General features: G+C 39.7%; 1 protein-coding gene across 4 annotated transcripts in view; it reads left to right on the top strand.

Moving 5' to 3' along the window:
* The window catches only part of pax2b (paired box 2b), a 28,404-nt gene extending 21,906 nt beyond the window's left edge, over nucleotides 1–6,498 (top strand). For 2 of the 4 annotated variants that reach the window (XM_086194535.1, XM_086194534.1), the window contains exons 8-10: nucleotides 2,999–3,100; nucleotides 4,968–5,054; nucleotides 6,332–6,431. In XM_086194535.1, the coding sequence (XP_086050661.1) occupies nucleotides 2,999–3,100; nucleotides 4,968–5,054 (189 nt within the window). In that variant the 3' untranslated portion in view covers nucleotides 6,332–6,431. Of the gene's footprint in view, nucleotides 1–2,998; nucleotides 3,101–4,967; nucleotides 5,055–6,331 lie in introns of all 4 variants that reach the window. The other 2 variants (XM_086194533.1, XM_086194536.1) reach the window with 2 other exon arrangements.
* The last annotated feature ends 8,672 nt before the right edge of the window (nucleotides 6,499–15,170 follow it).

The following is a 15,170-nucleotide window of genomic DNA, read 5'->3' as shown; positions in this document are numbered from 1 at the left end:
ATATTATTCAGCAGGATCACCAACCCATGAGAACTTGGGAGTCATTTACACAGGAGATGATCGTCACGGGTCAGACAACGAGCAAACACAGCCTTCATTTGGATTGAAACATACTTGTAAAGTTTCAGATCTTAAAATCAGTGTGTGCCAGGGCAGACACACACCCTCAACTCCCAGCGCCCTGGCTTAGACCACGCCCATCTCCAACCTCTGCCTTCGTTTTGGGTCTCAACTACACACCAGTTCTGCATCTTCTATGACAAAATCTTTCCATGGCAGAAACAAGAGACAAATTCTCCCTCAAAGTTGTGTCCAGGACCGCATTTTGCCATGATCTCACACACACACACACACACACACACACACACACACACACACACACACACACACACACACACACACACACACACACACACAGGCCACCCTCCCCACTCCCCCCCTCGCTGGACCCCCCACCTACAGTACTCCCAGGGCTCCCTTTGACTTATGTGCACTGGCTTGTGGCTAACTAATTCTTGTTGTAAATGAAAGGTCCGGCATGACCTCACTCCTCTCTGTAAAGCTCCTTCAGTCTGAGCGCTTTAAGCACACGCACGGTGCACAGACTCTCACAGAATACAGCGATTAGTGCTGAGGTTTGCAAATAAGAGAAAGCAGTTATTCAGTGGAACATGAGACTGAAACATTTCTTATTGTACAGTTCATGATCACAAATGGGATCATTCATGATTAAGCAGAGATTTAATCCAAGGACAGATTCCATCCTACCTTTTTTTTTTCCAATATATTTCAGTTTCAGAGTTGAAGTTGTGACTTTGAACCATTATCTTTGATGTGCACATTGTCTGACAGAAGCTGTTTAGCTATAAATCAAGTCATTTTTGTAGTAAATTGCAGAAGTATCACCTGAAGACGGATTTTTTGGTTAAAAGTCAGTTCCTCCAATCTTTTAATCCGTAAACTGTATTTTGATGGTGAAGCAAGGAAAGGAAGACTTTTTTTTTTTTAGCTCAGTTTTGAAGTACACATCATGTATTTTGTATTTGAAATTTTAATTTGCAAAGTAACCCTACTTTTAAAATTGATTGTGTAAAAAAAAAAAAAAGTATTTAAACGCAGTGGTAAATTTGTAATAAAAAAAAAAATACACCGGCACTGTATACTGTGCTTGATTAAATATAGTTTGTAACACTAAAACAAAAAAGCCCATAAACCCTGTTACTCGTTAAATGCACCAACTCCTACCGTGAATGAAAACGAGTTTTGCTACTTTAATTTCAGTCTATTAGCATGATTATAGCTGATTTTACAGCAGAAGGTGAATTCGTTCAACGGGATACTGATACGACTGGAGAGACTGTAAAAAGACACACAAGCTCACTTGTGTCTTCTCGCTTCTTCATGCATCTTTCTGAAAAAGCGACTCAAGCGTCCCCTTCCACTTCCTCCTTGCAGATCATCCCGCTCCTTCACCAGTTGGACCAGTTGTTTCACTCCCCAGTCCCAGTCATGCCAGTATGAGAGCTCCTTTTTTCACCCTCAATTAAACATATAACTTGTGTAATATATACATTGGATTTTGAAGTCAATATTTAAACTTGCCTGTGGTCCCGCTCTCATTAGCAAAGCTAATCGACAGCTCGGTGCAGTTTTAAAGGTGCTGGGTTTTTTTTTTTAATTCTCGAGATGAAGCGTTTGTATCCTGTTACAGATGTCATTAAATGCTTAGCGTGGTTCTAGCTGACAGATCAAGGAATTGTGAAGGAAAAATCGTACAATTTCTCTCTGAAGCTTGAGCTAAAGCAGATTTAAAACTGACTTATACACAGGTCTGAATTAACATCCGTTGAGCAAAAACCTGGACAATGCTCGTTTGTGGCCTTATGCTGCATTTTGTCCACTATTCCTCATTAAAGTTCCAATGGGAGATGGTTTTCCCTTTGAGCCCAAATGACCCTCACGACTACAATATAGCAGGGGATTCTTCTACAATGGCCCATGTGCAGATTGAGGTTACGTGCCGCAGTCCAAACATCCCAGCGGCCAGTGAGGACAACCCAACCGTCACTCTCAATTACAGAACTGAATATCTGCAACCGCGCTAGCGGCGGTCTGCGGAGGCGCCAATGTGCTCGGTCATAAAAGACACAGCAGAGAAGAGAGGAGTGTTGTCGCAGCCGAGGAGAAGAGAAGTTGTGACAGTTTAACGACGAGGCGTTTTTGTGCGACTAGTTTCCTCAAAGCAGCAGCTGTTAGCTCATTTGTTTGTTATTAGAGGCTTACTGATGCATTCTGGGTTTAAGTAACAGGCTTTAATGACACAGCATTTTTCAAAGCAGCAGGTCGAGTTGCTGTAAAGTGACAGTGGAATCTTGCTCACTGACTTGAGGTGGTGGTGGTGATGAGTTATGATGTCAACACTGAGCAGCATGAGAGTTTACAGGAGCTTTTTGGTGTATTTTGAAATCGAATCCTAGAGTGGATTTGGAGCACAAAAAGTGTTAAAAAGTCCATTTTTTTTTACTCCACTTGTGCTTCATTTCAACTGCACTCTTCGTACTCCAATCATTTATTTGACAGGTTTTCTTACTTCTTTTCCAGATTTTAATGATCAAATATTTGATCAGATCGTAACATCAAAAATAAAGAATGAGACATTTTTGAAAAATAATGTATAACATCACAGTATGCTGTAACTGTACACTTCTAAAAGAAATTTTCATTCACATCCCTTAAGATACTGTTCTCTTTCATATACTTGCACGAGGAAAAGACATACTTGTGAAGTTGTATTGTTTCTTTTACATAACTGAATGTTGTGCGAAATTTTACTTTATTCAGTTCCAAACTAGGAAAAAAAAAAACTTGAATCATGATATTAATAATAGCCATTTTGTTCTGCAGCTCCAAGTTTTAAGTTTGGTCACAATCCAGCTCCTGAATTAAAACTAACAGTGGTAATCTTGTATGTTTTTGTTGTACTGTTTTGTCTCCTCAGGTCGGGACATGGCCAACACAACCTTACCTGGGTATCCCCCACACGTCCCCCCTACAGGCCAGGGCAGTTACCCAACCTCCACGCTCGCTGGAATGGTTCCTGGTAAGTGAGACCACGCCACTGCTTCACATTAACAGGTGGTGTTGCCCTCACATCCAACAGCTGTACAAGCAGAGGGAAGAGACTTTAACGCCAATTTACACAAAGAAGCGATGAATATTGACCCGAGGAGTACAAGGCTCCCCCATCCTTATATTATCCGAGTGTGTATGATTGGATTAGACAGGCTGAATAAGTGATCAGAGAGTGTGGAGAGGACAGTCATTCTGCCTTCCTTCCTACGTTCCTGTCAGCCTTATTGGCTCATTATCTCCCCACGTCGCCATTTTCACTGGCCGTCAATAAATAGCACTAGCAGCCCCCCCTCCCCGCCCCTCCTCGTCACTCCAGAGCATATCCTCTTCCCTTCCTCTGCTTAACCTGCAGTTCCGGTTCACAGCGAGCAGTTTAGGGTCAAAAGGCACAAAAATGGGTGCCTGGTAAATATTCAAATCCCTGTTTCTCTGAGGAGGTCAGGCTCTGATTTCACATTAAGGAACAGGGCAGGGATGCAGCTTAAGCATTACACATTTTCACCTAAACACAACCAGAATTTTGCCTTGATGTCATTGAACTACATGCATCATAAACCAGCTTTGTCCCGTGTTAAAATATAATTCACCTATAGTCAACCTGTCACAGGCTTTCGGCCGTTCCTCCCTTCTTCACTGAGAGACATGTTCTGTTATCAACTCAGCCGATGGGATCATATTTACTTCCACATTTGTTCTGTGTGTTGGAGAGCTGATAATCTGAAGATTGCACCATTATTTGTCTGGATTTTTTCCTCCCTCGTCTCATCGAAACTTTGTCCATCACCAGAATTGAAGGACTAAGCTACATTTAAAGATGAACCTCCATCATACGTGAATAACTTTTTAAAATAATTACTCTTTTTTTCACTGTCGATGTTTGTCCAGAAAGCATGTATATTTTTCATTTCCGTCTAGGAGCATACAGTGCAGGAGTATGTACTTTCTAGGTTTTTCATTCTGCTTTTGAGTTTGAAAATCATCTTTAAAAGCATCTCTAGAGGCATCACATTTGCTTGACTTTGGTCAATTTAATAGTTCCCCGTAAAAACAACAAAAATGTGGTAGAACCGTGGTAGCAGGTTTACTTTAGGATTTTGGAGATTGACTAATAAAAGCATTAAGTAATGTGCTGGAAAACCTCAAGTCAAACATATTTTTACTTTCCATTTGTTCTTCTGGCAAAAAGGAAAAGATGAGTGCCTTAATCCCATGGCTTGTGGTTTTGTCTTACAACCCATTCATCCTATCCACAACCACTAAGATTTAGTGACAGGCGCAAAACACTGTTAAAGCAAAGCCATTTCTCACCAGCTTCATATAAAATCTGGCCTTTATTGTCTCATAAAGGACAGAGCCATGTTGAACCAACAGCAGCGCTCACTGACAACCCCAAGTTACTTCCCTTCCAATGAAATTCTGTTGCAGCATACAGCAGCGCTCAGACCAGCGAGGTTGAGATTGGAGATGTTAAAATACCTCCGAGAAAGGCAACAGGATTTATTGCATCATATCTAAAATGCACGCATGAAACAGTTTATTACCACTTGGTATGTATTAGACTGGTTTGGAATATACTGGAGGAAGAAGAATGGGTAGATATCCATAAATGGGACAGGGAAAGCCGCCGTCAGTGTCACATCCTGTATTGTTCAGTGTTGCATAACTTAAGTGAAATGAAAAAGAAATAAATTACTTGCTTGACTGGTCGCACATCGATGACTATCATTTTCCCCCTCAAATTGCATCCTGTTTTGAATGATGAGAAATGACTGCATGTGAAGGGGTAATGGTTTGATGCATTGAAATGCTAATTGGTTTGTTGTTTTGTTTCGCAGGGAGTGAGTTTTCGGGGAACCCCTACAGTCATCCACAGTACACAACCTACAACGAAGCTTGGCGATTCAGCAACCCAGCATTACTAAGTGAGTAGAGGCTGACTACTGTCTGATTCATTTACCCCTCCCCCTTGAACAAAGCTTGTCCAATCATTGCTGGCCAGGCTTTGTTTCAATATACCAAAGTAGTACATGTATTGCTGAAATAACACTTAATATTTCTAAAGTTTGGAGGATGTTAACACATTTTGCGTTTTAGAATTATAATCACGCCCATCAGCATGTTAGTTAGCCTGTCCCTCATAAGAGCACATCTTTAGACACCTTCATCCGGTTAAAACAAATTGAACCTTGCAAAAATCCGGCACAGGTAATTCTAGGTACTAGAGTAAAATCACAGTAAACAGTATTGAAGTTGCTAAAATCAGTTTGTCTAAATCTTATCGGAATCTTGTTTTGTAGTGCTCCGAGTGAAAACACACAGTTTGAAAATAAATATAAGCTAAGCATTCAGTAAAATAATAATTGCTTCCATTTTTTTGGATAATATTTCAGTGACTTAGCTCTGCATTGTTGTTCAAAAATGTCTTCATATTTCACATCAACATTGAATCTGGGGTGAGATCGCGCTCATCTTAACAACGCAGGTTATGCATGTGGGCCGAGGACAGAACCTTGAGTAACACCAGAGTTGAAATGGGCCATACATAGACATTTGCTGGGACAGAGCGCATTCTAGGGAGTTCCCTCGGAAAGGTTTCAACACAATAGTTGCACAGCAGTTCTTTTAAGACCAACCCAGGATTAAAGACAGTGTAGGAAAATTGAAAGATCAAGGGCAACCTTAACTAAGGTGGACAAGGCTTAGCGACCAGTCAATTAACCATGAAATATGTGGTTGTTTGTTCTGTCACAGAGGTTTGTTGCATTTAACAAATAAAATTGAATAAAAGTAGGCCTCGTCATTCGCCTTATCTCATCTTCATAACTTGGCTAAGCAATAACAAGATCCATGACAACAAGGATTACATCTAATAACCATCTATTCTATTTGAAAAGACAGACACAAGTAACTGATTTACGTCTATTTGGTGTGAGACACAGACACTGTGTAACATGGATGATGTCATAATAGCTGAAGTATTTGACATTTTATTGTAATAAGTCATTTGTCAGGCCTAATTACTAATTGATTTTTGTTTCTTTGCAAAGCAGTTGAGGTCGCTTCAGTTTCAAATAAATTGCAGATTTGTTTTGAAATAAAAATATTATTTTTAGTAACTAATGATGATAAATTCAGTAAATGTCAGTTAAAAAAATTGTATTTGTTGTTTCAAATGGTTCATTCTTCTGTTAACTTTCAGGTTCCCCTTATTATTATAGTGCCGCATCGAGAGGCTCCGCCCCTCCCACTGCTGCCACTGCCTATGACCGTCACTAGTTACCATGGAAACCAAATCAACCTGCAGGACCATGGCCTCAGCCTCCATATTGCCCCGGTGTGAGCGGCATGGTCCACTGGACACTGAGCAACTGCGCATAAAATGTTCCCAGCTGGCACAATGAGAAACTTAACGGTTTTTTAGGATTCCAGATGACTTCTTGACTCTCTGCTTTTTTTTTTTTTTTTTTTTTGTCTCCCCCCCCCCCCCTTTTTTCTTTGGACATTAAAAGCCAAAAACAAATCTCCAAGACATCGTCACTGAAAGACACAAGATGAAAACTGTGGGGAATTGCAGTGGTTGCAAAAAAAAAACAAAAAAACAAAAAAAAAAGAATGAAAAAAAAAGAAAAAGACTGATAACAAAGGTATCCAGATTTTTATTTTCGCTGTGTAGCAGTGTCACTGTTTCATCCCATCATGGATCAATACTGTACATTCCTTTTCTTGACAGCCCTCAACAGGGACTGTCCAGAGCAAAAATGTAGCAAAAGCAGCTTTTTTTCTTTTTTTTTTCCCCCCTTTTCCCATTCGTCTCCCTCTCGATTTAAATGGCAACGCAGTGAGATCAGAGGAGATTAGCAGCAGCACATCCAAGGCTGTGGCAGGCCAACGTTTTCATCCATCACCAACCCAAGCATTCATCACGAGTAAATCGATTGCTTTGATGCCATGAGAAGATTAGGACATATTCTCTGTGATACACAATCAAGATGTAAAAATGAAAATGAGATAAATAAAGAAACATCAGTTTGAAAATAGAGGAGGCCATGACAGTATATCACCATGGCCCGCTATTTGGAAGATTTCAAGAAACTAGTCAATATATTCTTAAAATTATTGATTTGATTTTTCTAATTTGTATCTGCTTGGCTAGCGTTTTACTCTTTGTCAGGATTTTTTTTTCTTTTTTCCTTTACATTAATTTTGCACTATTTTTGGAGGTTTGCAACACTGGAGCGGTTATATGCAGAAAATGATTATGCATATTTGCATTACAGCATTTCCTGAAACTGCTGTAAGTCTAATTTGTTTCATACTTAAAATGCACTTACAGTTTCACATGCTGTTATATCAAGGCCCATCATTTCACTGCCTTGACATGCACTACTACCGTATGTTCTCACAGCTTACGTTTCCTTTTATTTAAGTTGATTAAGTCTTTGGCATTCAACAACAACAACAACAACAAAAAAACAGCCGTTTAAAACTTCATTTGCTTAGTTTGATGCCAGAAGCGTCCAAATTCGCTCTTATAGGGTGATTCCAACGACTCCAGTAACATTAAAACAAAATAAAAAGCAGGACGACGATTTCAGCTAAATGCCTTAAACATGTCCCCCTCTCAGCTTCAGCATCCTCACGAGTTCCTTCATCTGTCAAGTGAATGTATTTGCATTTGCCAAAGACTTAGTTCTTATCAGTGTTTATTTACAGGCCGCCTATATGCATCATGAGAGCAGTATTATTATTATTATTATTATTATCATTATTATTATTATTATTATTATTAGGATAAACCCACGGTGTTCATGAGGAAAAGTATATGTATAAATTCTATGCAGTGCAGAGATGGTCATCATATGCATATTCAGCTGTAAACCTAAAGGTAGGTGGAGTTTATTTAATGGTTATGTTATTTACAAATTGTTCATTTGTAGAAGGTTTTTTTTTTGTGTGTGTGTGTGATGTGAAGACACTTCTCTGTAAATACAGTAAGAAAAAATGTCTTTCATGTTCATGGGTATTATCACTTTCATTATGCTGGTCACAGTTGTACAATAATAAAAGTGTCTGAAATCTTTTATGCAAAAGGGTTGCATGGCGTTTGTGATTGTGTAGAGTGTAGCGGACTGGATTCATTACGGCCATTTTGTTTTAGTTTGAAATGGCACGTTTTCAAGTCTGCTCAAATGTGAGCATTTGCTGCTTTACTCTGCTGGTTTTATTGCTTTCTAAAACTACCAAGTTTGAGTTTTGAACCTCTAACCTGAAGGTTTTGGCACTGGAAAAATGTCATGTCGTCTCATATTCTTAGCAATTGACAGTTTCATCAAAATATTTTATCGAAACTGGACGATAATCCCGAGTCGTTGCTCCAATCTGAAGAGACAAAACGGACTCTTACCGTTTCAGGTGGGCCTCAGAAGCTGTCGCTCACATTTTAACCCCGTGTGGTCACGATCGTCTGTTGAAGACAAAAAAAAATTAAGAAGTTAGATTTCGTTTAGAATTGTGTCTTTATTTCAACTCCCTCATTGCAGAAACACACTGTGATGTTCTAAAAAAGTTAAAAAAAGCGCTTATCATTGCTCGATAACATCTATAACGTTACTGTATATTATGATTCCAAAATGTAAAAAAAAAATACATTTTAACATGTTACACATTTAAATCTTAGTTTTACTCTTTTTTTTTAACTTTACACAGCTGCAAACACAAAAACATGGAAAACCAATTAGATCTATACTAACGATTTAAACAACTTTTCAGATATTTCTATATCCTGATATTTATCTAACTTTTATTTCCAATTTATTTCATTGTTTGTCAATATCAAGTAAATTAGGTTAAACCAATACAACATTGTCGTGCACTGAAATCTATGTTATTGTGAGTTATCATGACAGCCATTTTGTTAGCTAAGTAAGCTTTGAATTACTGTTAGCGGTGGACGATACATTAACAAATACCTGAAATGTCTGCTAACAACTAGACTATAGCGTGACATCACATATTGTAAACAAATTATAGTGAGCAGAGGGGTTAAAATAAAGAATGCAAACTGTGCTTAACATTAAATTAAATGCATTTTCTGTGTGTTGGTGGGTAGAGAGAGAAAAACAGTTGAAATGACATCCCACACTTCAATGAATTCAGGCACTTAATGAGACTGTTTGGAGATAAATGTATTTACTTCTCAGGTATCGAGATCACATGGTTCATGTGGGCTGCGGTGAGAATGCCTCTGAATGTTTTCCCCTGATTTGGATCACTGAGCAGCACATAAAGTGTTTAACCTCTCCTCGCTTTGTAAAGCTGAATTAATTTTTCTAGCAGTGTGCCTGAATTCAATTTGTGCTAAGTTGCAGTGAGAGATTTATGCATGAAATCCTTCTTAGAGCTTATTTTCACTCTTTCTTTGGCTTCGTAATCCCTCCGCCACTGCTGCCTTGTATGACTTAGTTATATCATTATTGATTTACAACAAGGGGACACTGGACTGATTAGCACTGTGCAATTTGCAAAGGATTTGGGCAGCGCGCACAGTAAAGTAGCGTGAACGTTTGAAATGTTGTTAGACGGAATGGGGATGTTTAGCTGAGCTTGTACATTCAGACAGATACCTAGGTGTTGCAATTGCATTGATATGGAATTTAATGAAAATATTATGAGGGTTTATGAGTCTAAATGCTCAACTTCATTATTTACGTGTAAAAAAAGAAGCTAAAAACATTTACAAGGATTAACCGTTTTTTTTTTGGGTTGTTGTTTGTAGCAGGAAGCCCCTTGCTTGCTTCGTAATTCAATTTTCTCCGCTGTTATTTATTTCGTGGCTCCCCTTTGACGCATCCCGAGATGATGTTCTGTCAGCTCCTATATGTTTGTCATTCACAGCCCTTGTTAAAGGTGGAAGGCTTCACTCTTCACTCTCTCCACAGCTGAGAATTCCCAAAAGCAGAATTAATTCTATTTAGACAGAAACTTTCCTTTTTTTTTGTCACTTTCCCCTTTTAATTGGCATATCTGGCTCTCTCCTCTGAAAGCACTAAACTGTGAACCTCTATGTATCTGTCAATCATGATGGCAGTATGCCAGATGACATCCTGTGGAATTATTTATATATATATATATATATATATATATATATATAATAGTATATTTGGCTCTAATCAGCACCTGTCACTGTCTTTACTTCGTTTAACATTCATTTAATTCTAACGTTACAAAAAAATAGCTTACTCTAAAGGAAATTAATTTTCTTTTTTTAACTCAGCTGACAAACTAATTGATGCGTGAGTGTTGAATTGTAACTATATGATCAGAGAAACCTTATTTGACCCGCATAGGGCAGCTCAATAAAGATGTACATGTATAGGGAAAAAATAAATAAAACCCAGAGGAAACACTTTAAGACGATATAAACCTTCCACTTTTACACATATATGGATAAAGTTGTACATGATATTGCACCGAAGAAAGAAGACTGTGCATTTTATCTTATAAAACACTACAATCTGTCATTATTTATGAGAAAAATGATCCTTTTTTTAACTTTTGCTTCATGTCTATTTTGGCACTAACCCTGTTATAACAGAAGGGTGAAAAACATAGATTTGGGACACTTTAACATGATTGGATGTGTGCTAAAATTTAGTTGTGACAGTAATGAGAGTGTTCTCTTACAGGTATTGTAACCTCATGAAGCATAACTTCAGACCAGTGTCAGATCTAGCAGATGACCTTTGGAGCTGCTCCTCACTATCACATCCTGACTGAACACACACATTCTCTCTCTGTCTCTCTCTCTCCGTCTCTCTCTCTCTCTCTCTGTGCACAGTGCTTCAATGAATATGCTGCAGCGACGACTGACTTATAATTTGGTTACTGGTGTGTCAAATGTACAATAAATCCTCAGGATGTTATCATTTGCAGCGACACCGCTGAGACAAGTGGGCGCGCGGCTGTGAAAATATGAAAATGCATTTCACGTCTTTATATCTGGTTTAGATGTTATGAAAAGAGGGGAATGGATCTGCTGCTTTATGTGCTGTATCTAATTGGATATGGCAATATATAATACGATTCTCCCGTATCCATCAATTCCTGTGTTAGACCTGTTTGTACGGACATGTCAGTGGGGCAGCCTAGCTTGTTATGATGCCTGAGCAGCAATTATGAGGTAATTCTTGACTCTTGCTGTGCGAGGCCATCTACGGGATACTTGAGGGGAGGTTCCTAATGAGTGAGCATTGATTGATTGGACGCGCTAAGTGCCCTGTTTGACTGGAGAAAAAGTACAAATAAAAAGGTTGGTGGTGGAACATTTGGATGTGTCAGAATGTAAGCATATTTCCAAATGAAGCAAATGATTAGATCTTTTAGGCGAGAGACACTCCTCTGCCAAAGTGTTGTCGCTAGCTGGCTGGCTAAGCCCTCATCCAGACCTCATTTACCCTTCACCAGTAAATAATTACCCTAATGGCTATTGTGTGATACATGATGCAATTAAAGTCTAATGCAATGCACCTCACTTAGTGAATGTGTCAGGTCCCACATAGCAGGCGCTAGTGGTCCTAGGCTAACGGGGCTTGCTACCTGACTGGCCAGTAATGGGGATATCCTCCAAAGCAGACAGAAGGGCTCCCTAATCAGCTGGATCTGTCAGCCGGGCGTGTTTGTTTGCAACTGGGGGAGCTGGGAAATATTCAGAGAAGAGAAATCGGGGAGGTAGGGGGTGGGCAGAATTTGATGCAGGCTATTCCTGTAACTAGAAAGAGGGGATAATAGAAACAGGAAGAAAAAGAGGGCAGAATCATCAACCCCCATTCTTTCAGCCCCCCTGTAACCCCAGCTTCTTTCCTACAGCTCCCTCCCCTTCACCCTCGCCTTCCCTTCACCACCACACTCCCAACACCCCAGTCACTGTCAGGCCAAACACATGATGAATTGCCCTGTCAACAGAATTCATTCAGGGACCAATTAATTCAGCAGAAATGAACTAGAGCCATCAGTCGCTGAAAAACTGAGAGCAAAGAGAGCAAAGTAGCTCTCTTTGGAAGAAAGAGAGACCGTGTGTGTGTGTGTGTCTGTGTGTCTGTGTGAGAGAGACAGAGGGTGGGAGAGAGGGAGAAAGAGAAAGAGGGTGCCAAGGGAGTGCAGTGGAAGTTAGCCTGACAGGAATTGGTCATTTAATGCTTTAGCGCACTGGAGACAGCCCCTGTCATAGAGGAAGCCATGACAGGACTCCCCTGGTACTTTATTTATTAATTATCCAGAGCAGCAAGGGGCATTTAACTGTCTCACTCCAGGCCTGTCAACTCGACTTCTTGTCATTCTGTTTCCTTAAAGGTCCTTTTTAGGGAACAAACCCTGAAGAAAAGCAGAAGATGATGTAATTATTCACAGAGAAAACAAATATTTTTGAGCAATGGCTATTCTGCAAAAAAGTGAGGAAAACAATATCTGGTGTTATATCAGCCGATCAGCAGTGGAAAGACTTCCAAGCACGTCTTTTTCATAGCACAAACTCCTATTTTGAGCACCTAAAGCTACACCCGATAATCAAAAACTCTGAATGCTAAATAATCGATAAAAAAGTTACCTGTTTTTGTATTGTGAGATCATGTAATAACTATAAATCCAAAATGTAGCAGATGCTCAATGAATGTATTGTAAAATTGACTAAAATGAGGCCTGGGTAATATCTGAATATGTTGCTGAGTTCACACTACACAGTCCACCATAGTAACCTCAACTAAAAGAATTCTCTGAACTTTATTGTCCATTTCAGCATCTTTCTTTTCTCATGTCCTCCATTCTTTTTACATAATCTCTTTTACCTTCATGCATACCATTAATTCCTTTGCTATAAGCTGACCCTTTGCAGATTGTAGCACTGTTGCATGAAATGTAAGTCAAGTCCAAATAAAAGATTGTCAGTGAATGACTGACTGAGCGACTGCAGAGCAGCAGTTTCTTCACGTCGGGTTAATTGAATGATATTCTGAATTTTTTTTTTCTTAAAGAATAAGGGAGAAAAAAAAATACAGCATAACTTTTGTCTTCCTACAGCTGATCCGGTGCTGGAAACTGAACGAGTCTTTGGTTGACCTACTAAGTCAAAGGTTTGATCTTTCTCTGTTGTGTCTTGTTGATCAGGTGGTAAATATTTAATGAAACCTTTTCTTAAGCACATTATTCAGCCCTGTGTAACAGGAGCATGAAGCAGCAGCAGCAGCAGCAGCAGCTGGGAGGCTGCTGAAACCATCAGGTGTTCCTTAGCGAGATCACACGCAGCTAAACAGCAACTTCCCCGACAGAATTATGAAATTTCACGAGGGAATATTAAACGATGTGTCGTCCTCATGTGATCCCTCCATCATTAGAAGAGTAACACACACACACACACACACACAAACACACACACACACACACACACACACACACACCTTTTAGCAGTGAGTAGATCAGTCTTAAATCCGCGCCATTCTAAGAGTTGGAAACAAAGGTGAAGAAATCCAAAAGAAGCCAGAAATAAGACGATATGCTGCAGTATTTAATTAATTAAATTTGACTAATTAGGAACATGAGAGCAGGTGCCAGGCTATGAGCTGACAGAACAGACAGCCAGACAACAGGAAAGGAGAAAAAAAAAAACTATGGGTAAGGGGTGTAACGTGACAAGGGGAAGGACAAAGCAACTTTCTGTGTTTTGTCACATGAAACCTCCAAGGAATATATGTGACAGAAACCGTAGACCCAGACGCCATGGGGGTCTCTCCCCTTTGTTTAAGACAGATTTTCATTTTGCCAATTTGATGCAAGCAAGAGATTTTACTCCTCATTATTTCTGTGCATGGGATTTTTTTTTTTTTTTTTTTTTAAAGAGAGCATCCGCATAGAGATGTATAAACAAATTCTAGATAATTTAATTCTGGCCAATAACTGTGATGGGCCATTATGTTACCGAAATATTGTAATATCAGTGAAATACAGGAGGTATAACTCGTATTTTCCCCTCTCTCACCCTCTTTCCCTTTCACACTGATGAGGTTCCAAACGTTATGGAAAGTCCAGCAGCCAGAGATGCTCAGAAGGGGCATCAGCCTATTTTATCACAATTTGCTCACTAACCAGTTACAAATGTGGCATGTGATGATAATAATGAGGCTTGATGTCACTTAGCCTTTGGGCCGTGTGTGTGGAATAGCAAAGCAGGATGTCAGGGTGCCGCAGGTCCTCCACTCTGGCACTGAGAGGCCTCCTGCACGCGAGGTGACAGACACCTCGGTTAGAGAGAGAGCCGCCTCTCTAACAGCATTATAAATTACTGTAGATCCTATTTGTGTCAGTGGAGGCAAGTGAGGGGAAAATTCAACATCAGCCTATTTATTCATTTACTTATTCCCTGGCTCAGTCAGGCTCAGTGCTGCTGGAGACGAGCCCCGCGCTGCTCTGCACCGACTCAGAACAAATGCTGTGTGTTTACAGGGACACATGGCCATTTGATTTTAGAGGCTCTGGTGATATCAGAGTCAATCAGGCCAGAAAAGGGGAAAAGCTTTACAGTGAAGCAGGTCGTTCTTTTTTTTGTTTGTTTTTTTCTCCAGTACTGAATGTAGTCTGATAAACATAAAGTGCAATAAAGCGTAGGCAGTTGTTTAAGTAGTTGTGTTCCATTCATGCTGGGCTCATACTACAATTCGCACAGATTTTGACACATTTCTGACTGACAAACAAGCTTCTTTATCAACGGAAGAGCAATAAAGCATCTGGGATTTCTCAATAAACCACAATGGAGGGTTTAGCATACCAGTAGTTTGGGCTTTTGGTCTTATTGTTTGTCAGTTCTTGAGACACGCAGGTGACTTGTTGCTTGACCAATAAGACGACAGCTCTCTGGTGCACAGTTCAAAACATCATGTGCCTCTTGCTACCGTACTGACACGTCCTCCATGATGGAGTCTAGTAGCAGAGAAGCATCAACCGCTGGTTAGCTGGGCTACGCTAAGCCATCATTCCCATGTAACATTAGCATT

Source organism: Aulostomus chinensis, chromosome 23, assembly GCF_037954235.1.
Source record: "Aulostomus chinensis isolate RoL2024-O1b breed Wild chromosome 23, RoL_Achi_v1.0, whole genome shotgun sequence".
Taxonomy (NCBI): domain Eukaryota; kingdom Metazoa; phylum Chordata; class Actinopteri; order Syngnathiformes; family Aulostomidae; genus Aulostomus; species Aulostomus chinensis.
The sequence above is the reverse complement of the archived record's forward strand: the minus strand, read 5'-3'. Positions and strand labels throughout refer to the sequence as shown.